This window comes from Melanerpes formicivorus, unplaced genomic scaffold (assembly GCF_026170545.1).
Source record: "Melanerpes formicivorus ecotype bairdi unplaced genomic scaffold, bMelFor1.0.p_v2 SCAF_13, whole genome shotgun sequence".
NCBI classification, from domain to species: Eukaryota; Metazoa; Chordata; class Aves; order Piciformes; family Picidae; genus Melanerpes; species Melanerpes formicivorus.
The window spans coordinates 11,176,956-11,197,893 of record NW_027142365.1 but is presented as its reverse complement, the minus strand read 5'-3'; the positions used below and the strand labels follow the sequence as shown (position 1 = coordinate 11,197,893).

Sequence of the window (20,938 nt, the reverse complement as noted above, 5' to 3'; positions counted from 1 at the left end):
AACAATTCTGTGATTCTATGTTCAGTAAGTCTGAAAAATGGCTGTGAAGAGAAATCAGTTGACCTTACAGTCTTGCTCAGTTAGGAGATTGAGTTGCTTGTGGTCAGGTCCTGCAAAGCCTCCAAGAAGAATTGAAGTTCCTGATAAATTTGGGGGTGTCCAGGCTAGAGATGGTTCCCACACAACCTTTATGTTCATGTGAAAATACAAATTCTGAGAGAATGCATTGGGAGGATTTCACCAATGTTGTGTTAGAAGGTTCTATAGCTAAACATATGACTGCTCAATTCTCTCCTTTTCCTTGCAATGTGAGAAATTCTCCCAATGTGAGCGATTCTCCTTTGGGAGGAAACCTTCATTTTGAAGAATTTTCTCTTTCCTCCCCCCGCCCCTTGTTTTTCCCCACCATGAATATTTGGAACCCTGGGGTAGAAGTGAGGTTTAACCTTCCTGTGTCCATGTCACTGTAATGAAATAACCATGTCACTCTTGAATTCTGCATTGACTAATGAATTGTCCAGAAACATGGTTCTCTCTTTTACTGAAAGTGAAGGGCAGAAGCCAGGGAGGATGGTGAAAAGCAAGCTCACAGCCCTGGATTTCAGGAAAGCAGCCTCTGGCTTCCCCAGAGATCCGCATGGAAGGGGGAATCTCTTTGGGATCATTGTTCTCTGTTTCTACCTGGCTGTTAACACAGCTTGTCTCCATAGTACCAAAGCTTACTATGCACATACTTTAAAATCAGGAGCTACTTGGAGGCTATTTGGAGACTATATGTAGAAGTCCTCCCAGCTCACCAGTTTAGTTCCATTTTGCATGTACAGATCCTGCAGACACTTTTTTTCTTCTGCTTTCAGAGCTAATGTAGGATATAAAATATTTCACTTACATTGTACTTGCAGTGCTGTATCATATTTTCTCTACTTCAGCATTTTCTTGCATTGTTCCTCTCTGAAAAGAGGCAGACACTGTCATTTAACAAATACTTAGGTTAATTTGGTCAATGTAAGCAAATCATCTGCTTGCTTATTGATGGGCATTGGACTACTGCCCATCTTAATGCACTCTGGTTTCAGGTAGGTCTGTTGGCATGGCAAGATTCTTCTGTTCTTTTTCTTATTTAAAACTAAACTTTCTGCATTTCCAGCTTGCATTAAGGGCACTCTGTCCTTTTCTGCTTGGTTTCCCTATCAAGCATTTTCCTTAATTGCACATCTAGTAGATTTAGAGAAGAGATTAATTTCTCCTTAGCAATTTCACCTTTCCTGAAGAGCCATGCACAGGACAAGGTTCTCTTCTTTCTTTTTCTTTTTTTCAAGCTGTTTCATTCCCTCAGTTCACTGTGGGACGTGGTGCCTTTGAATCATTAATAACCTTCAGCCTTAATCTTGCTTATCTGTGTTAGCAGATTTAGCCTAGCCTTTTGCTTTGCCTCTGAAATTAACTGAGTCTCCTGTGCCTCTGTTCTCAGCTTGTTGTCAAGGTGCACATGAATGATAACAGCACAAAGTCCCTGATGGTGGACGAGCGTCAGGTGACACGGGATGTTTTAGACAACCTCTTTGAGAAAACCCATTGTGACTGCAACGTTGACTGGTGCCTGTATGAAATGTACCCAGAGCTGCAAATTGGTAAGTGGTGGAGTGACAGAGCACACAGCAAAGAGATGTAGTGCATTCTGTGCTCTAGGTAATCTTGAAAGCATCTCCTGTCCTTGTGTCCTCTGCTGTTGGAACATCACAGTCTCTAAGCTGAGGGATGCTGCAGGAATGTACTTGGGTTGTTCTTGCTATAGAAGTGAGTCTTCTGCTTCTCTGCTCTGTGAGCTGCTGAAGGTTTCTTGCCCACTACCATTTCCATTATTCTGTTTTACACAAAATGAAGGGGCCATATGAAAAGCACCATTTGTCAAGGTGGTGACAGACCCAAATGCAGCAGTACTCAACTCTGATTTTGAAGAGAGGATGCAGTGCTGAGGTGCTGGACAAACAACTGTAATCATGCATAGAATCATAGAATCAATGAGGTTGGAAAAGACCTCAAAGATCAACAAGTCCAACCTGTCACCCAAGACCTTATGACTACTAAACCATGGCACCAAGTGCCACATCCAATCCCTCTTGAACACCTCCAGGGACAGTGACTCCATCACCTCCCTGGCCAGCCCATTCCAATAGCTAACAGCTCTCCCTGTGAAGAACTTTCTCCTCACCTTGAGCCTAAACAAGGCTGTCTGAGAAGCTTTTCAGTCATTCCTAATCCTTTTCTCTCGTGATACTTTTCTTATGTGTAGTTGTGAACAGGATATTACTCTCTAAGAGGGCCACAGCTCCGCTGATAGTGCCTTATGATTTAGAGAGTGAGATGGTGATATAACACTGGGCTGTCAATACCAGCACGTATTTTGCTTTATTAAGAGCATTGCCTTATGATAGGCATCCAGATTTGGCATTATTTTGTAACAACAATAATTATAAAAATCCCTCCTGAGGATGACAAGGTCACACCTTTTATACAAAAAAAAGCCTGGAAATGGAAATGAAAGCCCAAAAGGATGTGTGGCAGAGACTGACTAGCCTTAAATAACTGGTAATATGACCTCAGAATTATTTTGTGGCTGTCCTGGACTATAAGATGGTGTTTACCCTTCAGACCATCACTTGTTTTTTACATTTAGTGCTTTATATTTCTAGTGCTTTGCAAAAGTATCAGCTGCTAAAGGAAAGGCATTATGTTGCACATGCTGTTAACAGTTACTGTGTACATACAAAGCAGCCCTGAAGCTAATCTCATTTTGTGTAATTCATTGACAACATTTAGTTTAGATGGAACATACTGAACCCTTGTCTAAAGTAAGAAAATGTGCTAAGGAAAGCCTCCAAAATGTATGTTCTGTTGTGTCCTCTTACACTAGGCCACTCTAGGCTATTGAAGATGCAATCACCACAGACCACTGCAGTAGGAGTGTAGCTGTTTCTCTGGAACTGCCCATATCATACTCAGTATTTGATCGCCTTGCTCCCATACTGAATTTGCAGAAGGATGCACTTTGGGTCTCTACAAAATGACCTCAATTCCTTTTCCTTCCAAAAGGGGTTTATGTTTTGTGTTCAGCTGCTCTGCAGAAGTGAAACCACAGAAGAAGAGACCAGAGTTGCATAACCGTGGCTTTCCTGGGTGGAGGGTCTGTGTTCAGATCAGCTCAGGAAGGGAGAGACTATCACTAGGTCTCCCACATCTTTGGTGAGGTTAACTACAGAGATGCTGAATGAGACAGTGTATCTTCATATCAGTTCTCAACCTGTCTTCCTATTTCTTCTGGTTTGCTATTTCTGTTTTTCAATCCAGTTGCTCAAAACAAATAGTTTTATTTCCAGTGCACGGAATTCTTCCTGCACGCAAAAAGCAATTCTTCATTTGTTCCCATAAGTAAAAAGACAAGGGAATGGTTTTGCTAGGCTTGGGGGTGGGGGTTTCTTTTCAGTAGCCAAAGTGAATAATCCCCCCAGTCATACTGCAAACCTTAAAAGCCAAAAGCAAACATGGGTGTAACCATCTCCTCTTGGTGGGTCACTGTATCCGTCCTTTATGGTCTTCAGGCAGCAGCACAGAGATGCAGGAGGAATGCAGGAGCATGCTGCAACTGCATAACGCATCTTCTGTAGCTGATTTGCCCTTCCACATGACACTGTTTTCATGTGGTTTCACACCCTTCTGTGTGGTGGAAAAGAGAGCTGCGCTCTCCAGCTCTGAGTGAACGTCAGATAATGATTACATTCTTACTCAGGAATTTCTGCAGCCTCAGGAGAGGTCAGTTGCAGTTTTGAGGAAGTTTGAGCCTTACACTACCTTTTCTGTCTCTCCAGAAAGGTTTTTTGAAGACCATGAGAATGTTATTGAAGTGTTGTCTAGCTGGACTCGAGACACTGAGAATAAGATTCTGTTTTTGGAAAAGAGTGAAAAATATGCTTTATTTAAGAATCCCCAGGTAAGCCAACATGGTGTTTGGGTAAGGGTCTAAGATTCTGTCACTTAGTCTGTGCACTCCCTGTTGCGTTATTAATTTGCTTTCAGCCCTGATCGTTTGGAATTAAAGGAAGCAAAACTTGTACTTTCCCCTTAAAAAGACAACCCAACCTGGAATGCTGAATGCAAGGATTTGACAATTAGTGCTGTTTGTTCTTTTCTGATACTGTTTTAAAGTCCCATCTGCAGTGGTAAAAGACGAAGCACATAGCTCTCCGCTGGCACAAGCTGATGCTTAGGTATTGCTCTCAGAAGAGGGAGGAGACAGCACAGCTGTAAAAACCTGGCACTTGTTATTAGTACACTTTCTCCACTATTTCTATTGATGGAAATCAACTTTTTCTTGAGGGTCCATTTTTTTTTGCCAGTTATACATGAAACTCATAATGACTATGTTGAGTACAACAGAGAGTTTACCGGGATTTCATTTAGGCTGGGGAGAAGAATTGTGTGAAGAGTAGCTTACACATGCTTTGTGAAAAGAGAGTCTGCAAACTGAACTGTGCCAAATTATTTAGGATAGGTGTGTACACAAAATGATGTCTTGTGATGCATGGTCAAAACCCTAGCACGTGCAGTTGACGGATTCTGAGGCGCTGGATCTTTTCCCTGTGCAAGTGATCTCTTAGCTCCCTGAGCAGCTGGTTTGTTCCTGAGAGCAGCAAGAGAAAAATGAGCAACTGAGAACTGCTGGAAAGAAAACAATGAGTCAAATATGTAATGGGGCAGCAAATGTCACCAAGTTTCTTTTTTTGGAATGAGCCAGTGTTTCAAACAAAACCTGCAGATTGGAGTTGCCTTCATTGATATAACAAGTATCCTGAGTATCCAGTCAGGGAAAGAAAACTTACCCTGCCCTGTGCATGGATTGCTGTTGATGTTTAACATGAGACAGCAAAGCCAAGTTTGGAAGTAAAGCACACATGATGGCTCAAGGTATCATATTTCTAATGCACAGGAACATACCTAGCAGCAGAGGTGTGGTTTGCATTGGATTTGTACTCTAGTAGTGTTCTCTGACCAAGTGTCTTAGGGCAAGGCTGTGAACCTCCCATAAAACCTAAATCTTTGCTGAAGGCTCTGGGCACATTGATTGTGATGAACTTTAGAGATAAAGATGACCTAAACCAGAATCAGAAATGTAGCTCTGTCCTACCACCTCAGGACATGCTGAGCTTGATCTGGACATGTCTGTAGTGCTTGAGCTTCAGTCCTTCTGTGATAAACTGTAAAATGAACAGCCTGAGGAAACTGGATCAGTTGCAGCTATCACACTGTTGAAATATTTTGCCAGCAATAAACTCTAACCATCTGCCAGGCTTAGTAAATGCAAACATTGTGAGACAGGCAGAATGGTGCAGTCATATCGGTGGGCTGGCTTCTTGGCAGAAAAGAAGCAGTATTGTAGAGACAGAGCTCACGCTGGATAATGAAGCAAAGTAAAATACATGGTCTGAAGTGAGTCCCCGCAAAGGGAAACCAAGAGGAAATGCCTGGGGGGCATGGGGATGGGACAGGGAGCATGATACCTAATTAACTACTCAAGCAAATGAAGGTGCAAGCAATGGGAAACTGAAATCCAGTGCTTTGTTACCGTAGTCTGAGTGTGCTTACCCTCCTCCTCCTGGCTCAGTCAAGACTGCCTTATAAACTCACTTTGTGAGTGCAGAAATTGTAGAACGCTTCCTTTGACAGCCAGTGGCAGTAGTGCAGCAGCAGCTGGGTTCTGTGTTGGTCTTATTTATAGAATCATAGAATGGATTGGACCAGAAGGGATCTCCAGATGTTACCTAGTCCAACCCCCCTGCAGTCAACTGGGACATCTTCCACTGGAGCAGGCTGCTCAGAGCCTTGCCCAGCCTGACCTTGAATACCTCCAGGGATGGGGCCTCAGCTACCTCCCTGGGCTACCTGTTCCAGTGTTTCACCACCCTCGTGGTGCTGAACTTGTCCCTAACATCCAAGTAAATCTGCTCTTCTGTAATTTCAAACCATTGCCCCTTGTCCTGTCACTCCAGACCTCTGTAAGCAGTCCTTCTGCAGTCTTCTTGTAGGCCTTCTTCAGGTACCGGCAGGCTGCTGTTGGGTTTCTGTTGGAATTGTAGAGACCTCACAGTTTTGTAATGTGCAGGTGGGTTGGTTTTTTTTTTTTGGGGGGGGGGAATAAACAAAAAATAAGATGTAACCAGGTGCCTACAATATAGTCCTAGAGAAACTAGTGATATGGCATTGTCATTACAGAGGTTGGATGCAATTAAATGCTTTTAAAAAATCTTATCATCAAAGTGTCCAGATGCATTGCTAAAGCAAGTGAACTTCTGGAGGTGGTCTATGACCTGTGCCAAGATTCATTGTTTCTGTCTGGGAGCTGGTTATCTATCTGGTATAGAATAAAGAACAGGATTATTGAAGCATGTTTTATTTTCTGTGGGGGACCTGAGCTTTTGAAAGGCAGGGTTTATCCTCTCTGTGCTGGCAACACGCTGCTCAGCTGATGCCCAGTGGCTTTTTGTGAAGATTGCCTTTCTTGCCCTGCATGCTCTGACGTTTTTCTGCAGCTTTGCTTCTGAAAACAATTTCTTAAAGTATTTGGAATACATCTAGAAAAAATGCATCAGCTAAATCCTCAGCTGTTCCCCTCTTCACCAAGTCAGGCACGCTTTTGCTCTTTCCTCACTGTGATATAATTTACCCTGCAGGGAACTCAGAGTAAAAGACCATTCCATGAATGACATCAGTGACTCATCTACAGAGATGGAGCGTCACAGGTCTGTGACTAAGGAGTGAAACAAAAATACACATCTCCAAATAAAGAAAACCTTTGTAACATAGGAAAGGTGATGCTTTGTCATACAGTTCAGTGATGATGTGTTTGACTCCTGGAAGGAAAAGCTGTTGGCTCTAAACACCTCTCTTCAAAAAGCTGGAAAAATAATTCTCACCTAAAGGAGGCTCTAAAATAGGAAAAACATAGGAAATGCTTTGGCTTCATTTAAAGAGAGCTGTTTGCAAGGCACAGCTGAATCTAAACTCCTGCCTGCAATTGCTGGCCATGCTCTTTGGTTTTTGCTTACATGGATTTTGATTGCCTGCGTTTCTCTTTTGCTGATAAAAGCAGAGAGGATAAAGTCGAACTGCAGGTGATACCACATGCAAGTGGAGGGGTTTGGTTTTCATTCTCTTTCCACACTATTTATGAAAATGAATTAAAATCTCTACAGGGAACACTTACATATGTGAGGAGGACTCTCTCATATGTAAGCTAAAAGCAAGAGCTATATGCTTCAATGGAGAACCCATTCACTGAACTGACATTTTATTTCTTCTGAAAAGCAAGGAGGATAGGCTGAGGGAGCTGGGGTTATTCAGCCTAGAGAAGATTCCAGGGGGAACTTAGCTGCCTTTCAGTGCCTGAAGGGAGCCTACAGAAAGGCTGGAAAGGGGCTTTTCATAAAAGTATCTAGCAATAGGACAAGAGGGAATGGTCTTCAGCTGAGGGAGAATAGGTTTAGACTGGATCTTAGGAAGAAGTTCTTCAATACAAGGGTGGTGAGACTCTGGAATAGGCTGCCCAGGAAGGCTGTGGATGCCTCCTTCCTGGAGGTGTTCAAGGCCAGGTTGGATGAGGCCTTGAGCATCTGAATCTAGTTGAGAGGTTTCTCTGCCCATGGCAGGGAGGTTGCAGTAGGTCTGAGGTCTCTTCCATCCTAAGCCATTCTATGATTAAACAGCATGAGAGTCAGCTGGAGAGTTGCTGGAATTAGCAACATCTCTCATAACAGGACAGCTATAGTGAGTTTCATGCTTGCATGGCTAAGTCAGTGAAATTGTACCTGTGTCTACCAGGTGATTCATCTACTTTTCACCATGTTAGCCACCCTTATGCATAAAGGTTTTTCTTTGTCTCTGCTGTTACCCTGGGAAGGAAACATAGAAAGGGGAAAGGAAACCTGATTATTGAGTCTGCTGGCAAATCTGCCAAGAAATACAAGTGAGACTGGGAAGTGTTTCTCACTGTACTCCTACTGCTTAATAAATGTTCATTTTCCTCTCTGTTAGTGTATCTCAGCCCATGGTGTGGTTCCAAGCTGAAGATGCTACTTCAATAAATATTCTTCTTTTTCTGCCTTGGGTCTATAACACAGAAACAGTCTTTACAGATTCAAACCATTTTGCAGGTGACTTTTAATCAGCTTACTCCGTGCTTTGCTGTTAACTGTCTCCTAGCCTGTGCATGTTTCTCATTTGTTCAGCCTGCCTCCCCTCTTTGATGATGAAGGCCATCATCCTCAAGGCATGAGAGGTCAACTCTGGTGACTTATTTTTTCCCCAACATTTTAAAATCAAGTCGCCAGAGCTGAAAAATGAAGCTCTCAGGGCTTCAGAATAGCCTTGCTGTTAGCTTTGTGTATTTATTTATCTCTGTGATCTTCAGAGCAAACACAAGTATCTTCTGTATATTTTTACCGTGCATTTTTCTTGGGGACACAGCATGCTGCAGGTTGCAGGCACAGCCATGTTCTGTTTGTGTGGGCTTTTTCTGCACAATCTGTGTGCATTCAGCACACACTTGCAACAGGCTGACATGAGCTGTGAGCTGGCCAGTTCTTACCTCATTCTGGGTGCACTTTGGATGAACATAAAGAGGCAGCTCATTGCACACTGAAGGTAGTCATGGGCAAGGAAAAGGAGCAGCTGCTTTGTTTGCTGCACACTGTCTGATCTATGCTGCCATGGACCTTGCAGATCTTCTGGAAAAACAGTTTCAATAACTTGAAAGTAAAAATACAACCAAATGGGAAGCAGAGAGAGGATGCTGTCTTGAGCGCCTATGATTTACAATGTGCTCAGTGCAGCTTGGATGGGGCTGTGTATGATAAAAGATGAGAGTTATACTCTCACATTTAGGAAGTTGTTTCTTCCAGGTATGGAGACGTGGAACACCAGTCAGGGAGTTTGGCATTGCAGTAGTTAAGGCTACTGTTTCTACCATGATTCAGGTTCAGTTTGCTTCCATGCCCCTAGGGTTGTTCTTTGAAACTATTGAAAACATCTTCTGTCCTCCACTGTTTGAGGATTATACAGAGTAGAGAGATACAGCCTGAATTTTGTTCCCTGCCTTTCCACACAAGGAGATGGCTGTATCCTAAGTGGAAAGGCTCTTTACAGAGACTAATGGTACTTTACAGTGCAGAGTACAACAGTAACCAAAGCTGGCTATAACATCTTGACATAATTTTCTTTTGAGCATATGGAATTTCCTGCTAAAGTAAAGCCACAGATAGGTAATTGGTTAGTTTTGCCACTGTCCTGCATTAGCACCAGGGGAAATGTGGGTGTAAGGTCTCCTAAGCATGTCATAGCTGGCTGGCAGTACGTGTCAAAACTGCTGCAGGAGCTCTGCATTGATCTGAGTCAGGCAGAATGACATGGGAGGGCAACTGACTTTGTGTCAGCTTCAGCTGTTCTGGGTATGTAGGCAAAGGAAATAACGCAGCAAAAATCACTTGACTGCTCATCTCTGCAGCACTAACCCAAACAGTGTGAGCAAAGCAAACCCCATGATAGAGTGTGCCAGCATGCTTTGTTGTGTTTGCTCAAACATCCCCTTATGCTTACTTTTCCTGTTACCAGCCCAAGAGGATGAATCCTGGCAATCCATCCTGGCAAGTAAGCTCAGCTCTTTATGAAGAGAAAGATATTGTCTTTGGAGCTTAAAAAAGTTAATTCTCAAACCTGTAGACCTATGCAGAGAGCTGCCCTGTAGCTTGTCCCAGTACTGACTTGACATCTCAAACCAAACACGCCTTTCCTGCTGGGGTTCTCTGACAGGAAAGAACTTGCCTTTTATCGTGACCTTTGACTAATGGACTTGGAATGACCTCTTGTGGACACATGTGGTTTGCCTCCTATAGGATTGATGCTTCTGATCAAAAATAGGAGACCACACAGTGTGCAGTCTACTCCCCAGGTTTTTAACCACTGACAAATCATAAGTACCACACACTTCCAGATTTCAGGGCAGATGTAAAGGAGGCAATCAGTAGTAAGTGAAATGTTGATGCGTGACAGATGACAGTGTATGTCTGTGTAACATTGGTTTAGGTGACAGATCTCTGTGCTGTTACAGATCCAGCATGGAGATCATGATGCACTTTCTTTACTATTGATTATGTCAGTACAGGGTGGTCTGTGCCTCTGCTGAATACATGCCAGATACCTGAGTGTGGATCAGTTGTAATCAGAGGAACTTTGTTTACTTATTATCAGTGCACTGAAGGCTGATGGAGCCAGATGAGTGCTCTCCCCACTGGTAGTAAAGCTGATGAGCCAAGTCTTGTTGGGACACTGATAATGGTGTACCTGCCATGTTAAATCTTCATTGTGTTGTTTAGGGGTTGTACTGTGTCTTTCTAATGATCTGTAGAAGTCTAAGAGTTTCCATGTCCCTCAATTTTCCAAATGCATCCCCAAGGCTGAAGGCCTAACCCAGCCTAACAGTGCCCTCTGTGGTTTCTCTTCACACCTTCATTAATGCAGAAGTGAGTGAGTTTGTCAACACCAAGCCAGCAGTGCTGTGCCAGTGCTCTGTGTCAGGAAAAGCTGTTGCATATGTGCAGAGGACTTGGCTGCAGCTGCTCAGAACAGTATCTTTTTTTTTTCCAGCTGAGTGAAGCATCACTCAGACAGACCTATGATTTTGGACTACATTGTTATAGGGTTGTACTGAGAGCACACTTTGAAGTGTATTTTGTTTTAAGCAGATTTGAGGGTTTTCCTCTATGAATGCTGTCTTCAGATGTAGTAATGAAGCTGTGGTCCTTAGTGTTTGATTACCTTCATCAATGGACTGAAATTGTTTCCAGGCAGCCTGGAGCCATCTCTGTGCTGCTGCATAAGCTGGAGAGGAGCATTGCTGTATTTCCCAGCATAGCTGTCCTGTGGATTGAATGTCCAAGTTGCTTTTCTCACATTCACACCACAGGTGTGGCATCAGCATAGGCAGATTGCAGGTGGCTGTGTCTCTGACGTTCCCTGTCTGGTAAGATGAATGTTTAAGAGAGCAGTTTTTAAAGAACTGGTTTTGAGGTCATCCACATCTCTTGACTCCTGGTGCCCCCCCAGACACCATCTGTTTTGAGGCTCGCATTCTGGCAGAGAGCTGTTCACAGCACTGCTTGAAAAAGAAGATGTGGTTGTGTGGAAGAGCAGAGTTTCACTTCAGATAAGGTTTGTTGCTGTAAACATGGCATGCTGGCAGGGCAGGTTTGCTGATTGTTTGCTTCTTTCTTATACTGTAGCAACAGTGTGTTCCTTCATTGACACACTTCTCCTTCAACTTTTGGTAATGTTTGCATTTGTGTTGCAGTTTAGTCCTCGTGAAGATCTATCCATGTAAAGACATTGCCACAATCTCATAGTCTTGAGACGTGAAAAAATGGAGAGAGATGAAAAGCCAGATAAACTCTTCAGAACTGCTGAAGAGCTACGGAATTAGGAGTCATTTTGAAGTGGAGAGCTTTCAAAACTTGTTGGGTTTTAAGCAGTGTTGTCTATTTCCTGGATAGTGGTGTTTGGTTTATGCCCTTGGTTCTGCAAACTTAGCTTTTTGACTAATTCCAGGGAAATTGGTAAGGCTGTCCCATGCATCAGGTATTTTCCAAAGCCAAGCTCCTCTTCTTCTGTACTTTGGTTTAGAAAATTATCAAATGTGAGAACACTGACTGTTATTATTCTGGCCTCAAGCCTACGGATCCAAATGCTGCTTGATGCATGACATAGCTTCTTGAACTATCTGCTTCCAGCTGCAGGCAGCCAGGCTCTGCCCTCTGGCCATGTTTTCTGTTGAGCAAAGCCACTGCACGTGCTCCAGCACACAAGTCCTAGCATGCTCCTGAGCTACCTTCCCCCTTCCTGAATTTGCCTGTGTGTCCAAGTGCTGTCCTTTTGTCCATCTATAGAGTGCAGATGAGTGCAGAATTGGTTTTGCCATTTAACAGCAGATGAATTCGTTTTTACTGGTAAGTGCATGCACAAGGTGCTGTGCTGCCTTGCTTGCAGGGGCAGCCAGGCACTGGGTCCTCAGAGGGCAGCTGCAGCTTCGCAGCCCTCTGTCACCAATGGGGGAGATCACATCAAAGTGTAGGTTTTTGTTTTGCCAAGATATCATTGTGCTCAGTTCTGATTTCTTCTAGATTTTTAAATACCTTCCTCACTGCATAAAAACATTTTGCAAAGCATGAGCAGGGGTTTGAAAGCAGAGGGCATTGAGTCCATCATCAGTAAATTTGCTGACGACACCAAGCTGGGGGCAGGAGTTGATCGGCTGGAGGGTAGATAGGCTCTGCAGAGGGACCTCAACAGGCTGGACAGATGGGCAGAGTCCAATGGCATGAGATTTATGTAACTCTGGATGAAGGCTTTGGCACATAACAATGATGAGCTGAGTTATAGCTGGAGAAATGAAGTGTGCATCTGACCAGATCAGGTTGTTAGGAGAAATGCTGCCAAGCCTTTTGATACTGTGCTGTGTTCATTGCATGTCAGCATGCAATAAAATGTTGTATGTTCTGCTGGCTGTAATAAGGTAGGAAGCCATGAAAATTGGAATGAAAAACTCAAGCCCATCGATCTGGAAAAGCAGACTGAAACATAAGCCAGTGTTTTTAAACTGTTGGGAGGCAAAAGTAATTTTGCATTACTTCTGAAGGGTATTAAAAATAAAGCATTAAAACTCACGAGCAGACAGCTGTGAGCTGAGTCTGTAAGCATCTGCTTCTTGAATCCCCTGGTTTGGGTACTCAGCACTGAAAGACTGAGTATCTGTTGAATGGATTTGTAGTGATCTAGTTACTTGCATTGCTGTCTTTATAATGAACATCAAATTTGTTTGTGTTTTAATCAGAATTTCTACTTGGCAAGCAAAGAGAAGAATGAAAGCAAGGAGATGAATGATAAAAACAAAGAGGCTTTACTGGAGGTAAGCCAGCTTTCTAGGCTGGTGGTGCAAATGTCACACAAACTCTGCCCCCCGCTGCATCTGCTCTGCCACAACACCATTGCGTTCTTTGTGGGGAAATGTGTAACAACAGGAAGTTCTGTGATGACTTGTCTCTTTGTGTCTGAGGTTCAAGATGTGTATTTCCCCTCTGTCTGCTGCTCACCGTGAGAAGTGCAGATTGCATCCCCTACAGAGGAATTAAACAATGCAGAATTATTTTGTTGTTGTAGATCTCAATGCCACGGAAGATTATTAGAATAAACCTTTATTAGAATAGAATAAACCAAACCAGGTTGGACGAGACCTTCAAGATCATCGTGTTCAACCCATCAACCAATCCAAGCCACCCAAACAGCTAACCCATGGCACCAAGCACCCCATCAAGTCTCCTCCTGAACACCTTCAATGACGGCGACTCCACCACCTCCCCGGGCAACCCATTCCATAGCGCAATCACTCTTTCTGTATAGAACTTCTTCCTAACATCCAACCTGAACCTCCCCTGGTGCAGCCTGAGACTGTGTCCTCTTGTTCTGGTACTGGGTGCCTGGGAGAAGAGACCATCATCAGCCTGTCTACAACCTCCCTTCAGGTAGTTGTAGAGAGTGATAAGGTCACCCCTGAGTCTCCTCTTCTCCAGGCTGAGCAACCCCAGCTCCCTCAGCCTCTCCTCATAGGGCTTGTGTTCCAAACCCCTCACCAACTTTGTTGCTCTTCTGAGCATTTATTTAATGTTTCTGTGAAGGGTAATGCCATGAAAATGACAAAAGCCGTGTTATACTAATATTAATAAAAGAAATAGCTGTGCCACACTCTTGGGCCAGCCCTTTTCAATTTAGATTGTTAATAAGTTTGATCAGCAGCAAACAATTACCTTTTGGGTTGGAAATGGATCTCACTTCAAACTGTTAGCTCTGCAACAACAGAAAAAGCGGCTTTGCACTTTCCCTGAAGGTCTGTTTGGCCTCCTGCCTTTCCTGTTGAAGTTTTACTTCAGTTGTATGATTGAGAGAAAAAAAATCCAGATTATCCCAATTCTCCTGGCAAGCATTTTGACTTTGGTGAAAGTTCACAAAGGAAATGCTGTTCTTGGGTGCCTGAGGCTTCCCATTTCAAAATTAGCACATCTCATGAAGGCACCAGATGTCAACCAGCAGAAGTCCTGGTGAATTCCGAATGAAAGCATGAAGTGATAAGTGTGTTGGCATCAAAAATTACCCAACCATGGGTCCTTCAAGCAAACAATGAAGTATATTTGCTTTAACAGTGTTGTAAAGGCTAACTTGGATTTCAAAGGGAAAGCAAAGACTGAGGGGAAATTTTTGTTCTTTAGCTGTATTAGAGCTCTAAGCAGTCTCCAGAGTTTCTCCCTGTGGAAGAATTTTTCTATAGAATCTGTAGATACAGCAGTAGAGAAAAACCCACAGCAGCAGTACCAACTGTTCTGTTTTATTGCTTTAAACTGAGCATATCTGTGTCTAAACAGAAACCTTTTGTAGGCTTTTGCTGGACCCTTCAGAGGACTGAGCTTCTGCAAGCCTTCTTTGACAGTGTGAGCACCCAGCTTGCACAGCCAGGTTGCCACATTAGCTTAGAAAAGTTGCCTTTGCCTGTCTAAGGTGTTCCTTTGCCTGGTAACTGCCTGTGCCAGGGGAGGTTCAGACTGGATGTTAGGAAGAAATTCTACACAGAGAGAGTGATTGCCCATTGGAATGTGCTGCCCAGGGAGGTGGTGGAGTCACCATCATCGGAGGTGTTTAGGAGGAGACTTGATAGGGTGCTTGGTTGATTGGTTTAGTTGATTAGATGGTGTTGGATAATGGGTTGGATGTGACGATCTTGAAGGTCTCTTCCAACCTGGTCTGGTCCATCCTCTCTTCCATCCTCTCTTCCATCCTCTCTTCCATCCTCTCTTCCATCCTCTCTTCCATCCTCTCTTCCATCCTCTCTTCCATCCTCTCTTCCATCCTCTCTTCCATCCTCTCTTCCATCCTCTCTTCCATCCTCTCTTCCATCCTCTCTTCCATCCTCTCTTCCATCCTCTCTTCCATCCTCTCTTCCATCCTCTCTTCCATCCTCTCTTCCATCCTCTCTTCCATCCTCTCTTCCATCCTCTCTTCCATCCTCTCTTCCATCCTCTCTTCTCCATGTTCCTCTGTTCACTGTCACCGGAAATGTCTTTGTTTTAAAAGGGGGCATTTTGCTGATATTTATGAATAGGTTTGTGCTTAAACTGATTTATTTTGTCTATTATTCTTCTTGCTGCACAGGAAAGCTTCTGTGGGACATCTGTCGTTGTGCCAGAGCTTGAAGGGGCCCTTTATTTAAAAGAAGATGGAAAAAAGTCCTGGAAGAGACGTTACTTTCTTCTACGAGCTTCTGGAATTTATTATGTACCCAAAGGAAAAACCAAGGTCAGGAAGCTAAATAATCCTTTGAGCAATGAAACAATTCACAGGGGTGAAAGAGAAGAACTCCCAAGGAGACATTTTTAAGAGCACTGCCTGGTGCATCTGAGAGGGTTTGGGGGTATTTTGGGGGGGTTAACTTTGACTGCAGCACTTGTGCAAACACTAGAAAGTAGTCACTGAATCCTGTCACATTTCTCTCCTTTCGATTTCAGTGGGTAGATAAAAGCACTAATGAAATAGCACTCCTTGGGAAGTCAGTGGGGGAAAGAAAAACAGCACAGCACCCTTCGGCTGGTGTCATGCTGCCGAAATGCTTCCCTGATAGATAGGTTCCTCATGGAAGAATATTTTTAGAGTGCTCAAAATAGCTGGAATTTGACTTTCCTTAATATTGACCTTCTGCAGTAGTGACCAGCATGCAGAAATGCTATAGATGGTTTTTTTTTCTTGGGTGATCTTTACCTAGAGGATGCCTTTTTAGGCAGTTTTAGGCTTTTTAAGATCGCCCTTTGTGTAGAAAAAAGTGAAACAGAAGCAGCCACCTGAGTGGATCAAATGCACTGTTAGGGTTACAAAACATTTAAAGAGTCTGAATCACCAGCACTAGAGAAGCAAGGGGGTCCACATGCAAGGGCAGCTGGCTTCTCATTTGCACAGTATTGGGATAGAATGGTAGCTCCTGGGCCTGGAGTTTTGTTGGTTTGGTGGTGTTTGGCTGTTTTGTTTTGTTTTGTTTTGGGGTTTGTTTGCTTTGGTTTGGGTTTGGTTTTTTTTGGGGGGTGGGGGTGTGTGTTTGGTTTGTTTGGGGTTTTTTGTATGCTGAAAACCACTTCTGTTACTGCTTCCAGCTCTGCTAGTGCTTCATGTTTGAAAATTCTGGTGCTGCTGATGGAGCTTTACTGCTATGATTTGTGCTGTGAAACTTCACTGTTCTGCTAGTCACTGACTAAATTATAAAGTCAAACACTGCTGGCCCCAAGTTGGTAGCTTGTAAAGGAATGTTGTGCTGCTGCTTCAGTGCCCTGTTCTTAGAACCAAATCCCAGTGAAACACAGGCCAGGATCACCTTGCTCCTTTCACAGCAATTTACTTCGACTGCTAGACCCTGAGATAAAAACATACATTTCCCACACACATAACATCACATCAATTAGGAACCAGGACAGTATTTAGAGGTCACTAAAGGTGGGAAGAGTGTAACAACAGTCAAATGAAAGATCTCATCTTGGACACTTCCTTGTAGCCTGCCTCTACTGATGGCTGGTAGCACAGTGCCAAAGCAGGGCAAGCATACACTGATACTTACCCAGCCTTTTTTCATCATCTGTTTCAGGGACTTTCCATCATAGTGAAAATGAGGAAAGTGCTTTCTTTCCTCAGCTCTTGGACTGCAAACATAGGCTCAGGATGGAGCCATGCAGTCACCTTGGAACAGAGGAAACCTTGTTTTAGTTTAATGCTTTATTGGTGGTTAGAGCCTGTGTGCCAACCACCCTGCCTGTAACAGAGCTGATTCAAGGAACTATGTGGCTGCTTCAAACTCACAGAACTATGTGGCTGCTTCAAACTCACAGTATTACCAACTCAGCCACACACAGAGACTGGGAACTTTTGAGACTGGCTTTTGGGGAGATAGTTACAGTCTCTTTAAAATGTTACTATAGAAAAATGTTTGTTCCTACAGCAAAAATTGCACATCTCCATGCCTCAGCCCTTCCAGAGAAAGTCAAGTATCTCAGCTCAAAGCTGTGTTGGATGAAGATTTATTTTAGTTACTGGATTCTGTATTGAGCAACTGAGGCTCAGGTAACATGCTTTTAGTGGAGACAGTAACCTCTGGTATATGGGCAGGGTGCAGTGAGGGTGCTAAACATCTTGAAGCACTGCAGCAGAGCTCTTCAGTCAAAGCCCCTAAATTGCAAGGGTCGATCCCATGGCAGGATAGCATGAAGAATGCACATGCACCTTGCCAGTCATTCAGTTATGGGCAGAGTGATCTTTCACTGAGGCACAGAAACAAACAGCTGCTGGACAGTAGTATCTTCAGCTGCTGCAGCTGTTCAGAAACTCATCCTGTAACGGTGTTTTCACATGTTATAAAAAACAAAGGAGTCTGACAAACTGTTGGCACTTCATGTTGGCTCTAAAATACATTGCAAATGTGAAAACACAGGGACACATTCACATCACTTTGCACAAACAGCTTTGGGGGTTTTGTTAACAAAACAGGCTACCAATCAGCACTGTTGGCTTCATTTCTTTCTCCAGCATTATCCTACTTGTATCGCATTCAAAGCCATGCTGTTAATGGAAAAGCTCACAAAAGAACAGAGTTAGAATTGCAGATACAGTTTTAAACATTGTTTCTGATGATTGTTTTGCTTCTCATGTTAACATTGTAGAAATACTGGCAATGAATGCCTTTGACCATGCATAAAAATGTGTTCCTTCTAAGGAAGGAAGTAACAACTGCATTCAGTGACCTTGATGGCCATGGGAAGGAAGGGAAAGCAAAGGAAAAGGGAAATGAAAAGAGAAAGGGAAAGAAAAGGGAAAAGGAAAGGGAAAAGGGAAAAGGAAGGGGAGAAGGGAAAAGGAAGGGGAGAAGGGAAAAGGAAGGGGAGAAGGGAAAAGGAAGGGGAGAAGGGAAAAGGAAGGGGAGAAGGGAAAAGGAAGGGGAAAAAAGGAGGGGTGGGGAAGGAACAGCTCATTATGATGCATGGATCTGAGCACATTTAGGAACTTAAACTGTTAGAAAATCCCAGGTCAACACTGTCAGTGACAAAATCCCTGACATCAGCTTCAGGGGAGACAATGGAGAGACAAGTCCTGTCTGCATACAGTATGGAGTACTCGCTCTCCCCACAAATCCTATTTGGAACTTCAGTTTGTAAATAAACCTAACTCAAGGGCACACTGTAATGAAAGAGTGAGAACAGAACAGCTTAGAGAGCCATCTCTCAGAGAACTGTAACCCCATTCTGAGGGGTGGCAAGGGTGTGGTTTGGTTGGTTGGTTTTTTTTCTTTCTTCTTCTTTTTTTTTTCCCCCCCACAATTTCCTGATTTCTCAGTTTAGCTAACAGTGACCTTACAACATGACCATTTTTGCATTTCCACTCAGAGGATTGCAAAAGTTATGCTTTGTGTGCAGGCTTCTGCGCTGACAAGCGTGCCGGCAGCAGAAGGCTTGTTACTTTAGCAACAGGTAGTGAACAAGCAAATGTTATGATAAACAGAAAAGGAAGGATGCCAGGAAATTGGAGAAATGACAAACCCAAAGGGGTGAAACCCTGTGTTTATTTCCTGCTGAGAGTTTGTTACTTGTAGCAAAGGAAAAACAAGCTTCCAAAACTGTTTACAACCCCAGACCTTCTTTCTCAGCATTTGAAGGGTGTGGTTGCAAGGCCTAGGTCTATTTCACTCAAGTTCTTTCTTACTAGGGTGTTCTGTTTGATTAGTGGTAAGCTAATGGTTAAGGGAGTGAACATCTCCCTTGTGAGGAAAGGCTGAGGGAGCTGGGTCTCTTTAGCTCCAAGAAGAGGAGACTGAGGAGTGACCTCATTGATGTTTATAAAGATGTAAAGGGCAGCGTTGGGAGGATGGAGCCAGGCTCTGCTCAGTGATGTCCAATGATAGGCAAGCTGGAGCAGAGGAGGTTCCATGTCTACATAAGGAAGCACTTTTTCACTGTGAGGGTGACAGCAGAGTGGAGCAGGCTGCCCAGAGAGGTTGTGGAGTCCTCCTTCTCTGGAGACATTCAAAACCCTCCCGGATGTATTCCTGCGTGACCTGCTCTGGCAGGTTGGACTAGATGATATTTTGAGGGTCCTTCCAACCCCTAATGTTCTGTGAATTCTGTGAAGCCAAAGCTTTCCCACAAAGCCATAAAGCACAGCAAAACCAGAGCAACAGCAAAATGTTGCACTCCGTTATCTCTTGTTCCTAACAGGTACTGACCCTCTTCTGACTTTTAGTTTAAGAATGCACCCACTTACAATAACCTTTCTTCAGTCAGCTCCATGACAGCAACAAAACAAAGGCCTGTTAATGAGTTTCACACCAACATTCAGCTTGTTCTAACAGTGATGTACTTGGCTCTGCTTTGCAGACATCACGGGACCTGGCGTGCTTCCTTCAGTTTGAGAATATGAACGTCTACTACGGTTCTCAACACAAAGTGAAATATAAGGCACCTACAGACCACTGCTTTGTCTTAAAGGTAAGGTGCACCAAAAAAAAACAAACCCTGCTGCAAATGTTGTGCAGAGTTTCTTTTATGTGTAAACATGTTTAAGTTTGAAGCTTCAGGGACCCTGGTGAGGTAGAATAGCTCCTGCAAAGCCATGTCTGTTTAATTCTTCACTTTGTTACTGAGCGGGAACCTACCTTATGAACCCCAATTTTGAGGTCAGGCAGTCCTGTGATATGTATCTACACTGCATCTAAAATCTTGTCTTCAAAAGGAGGCTCAATATGCTTCCAGTGACTGTTCGCATGACTGGACACATAGATTCATAGAATGATTTGGGCTGGAAGGGACCTTAAAGGTCAACTAGTTCCAACCTCCCCTGCCATAAGCAGAGGCACCTCCCACTGGCCCAGGTTGCACAAGACTTCATCCAGCCTGGCCTTGAACACCTCCAGGGAGGGGGCATCCATGACCTCCCTAAGCAACCTGTTCCAGTGTCTCCCCATCCTCATTGTAAAGAATTTCTTCTTGACCTCCAGCCTAGATCTCCTGTCCTCAAGCTTCAATCCATTCCCTCTGATTCTATCACTACAAGCCATTCTAAGAAGTCCCTTCTCAGCTTTCTTGTAGGCCCCCTTCAGGTACTCAGTCTGCTCTAAGGTCTCCCTGGAACCTTCTCCATGCTGAACAGCCCCAACTCTTGCAGCCTGTTCACATAGGAGAGGTTCTTCAGCCTTCTGATCAACTTTGTGGCCTTCTCTGGACCTGCTTCAGCAGTTCTATGTCCCTCTTATGCTAGCGGCACCAGAACTGGACACAGTGGTGCAGGTGGGGCCTCACAACACATGGATAAATGTCACACAAGGCAGATGTGTGACAAAAATACTGCCTGCCTCCAAGGCTGATGTTAAGAGCACTATGGACATATGCCAAAAAGCATGTCTACCTGTTATCTGCAGTGTAGTCATACCTGTTGAGTGGTTTGTTAAACTGAGGTTCAGAATCTTGCAGGAACATTCATCTCCGATGGCCTGCTTTATTGCACAACTATTTGTGGCAGCAGGGCAAAAGACATTGTTCACCCACTCATGAGAATCAGCACTTGCTGTTGAAGTATCTCGCTGCTGCCTCTCCAGGTAACAGCACTGCAGAAAGGCTGGGAAGTCTACATTCCTTTCAGGAAAGGAGAAGAACCTCTTGCTTTTCACTTAACTCAGGCTTTGAGGTTGCAGCAATTAGACCTTGCTTGCTGTCTGTCATTAAAATGGATTTTAGAACATGGTGAGATTACTGTGTAAAAGACAGAAGAT

General features: G+C 43.8%; 1 protein-coding gene across 3 annotated transcripts in view; it reads left to right on the top strand.

Moving 5' to 3' along the window:
• Positions 1-20,938, top strand: part of APBB1IP (amyloid beta precursor protein binding family B member 1 interacting protein) — a 59,135-nt gene that overhangs the window by 18,292 nt on the left and 19,905 nt on the right. For all 3 annotated transcript variants that reach the window (XM_068146096.1, XM_068146094.1, XM_068146095.1), the window contains exons 6-10: positions 1,472-1,631; positions 3,867-3,988; positions 12,932-13,006; positions 15,298-15,441; positions 19,548-19,658. In XM_068146096.1, the coding sequence (XP_068002197.1) occupies positions 1,472-1,631; positions 3,867-3,988; positions 12,932-13,006; positions 15,298-15,441; positions 19,548-19,658 (612 nt within the window). The remainder of the gene's footprint in view (positions 1-1,471; positions 1,632-3,866; positions 3,989-12,931; positions 13,007-15,297; positions 15,442-19,547; positions 19,659-20,938) is intronic.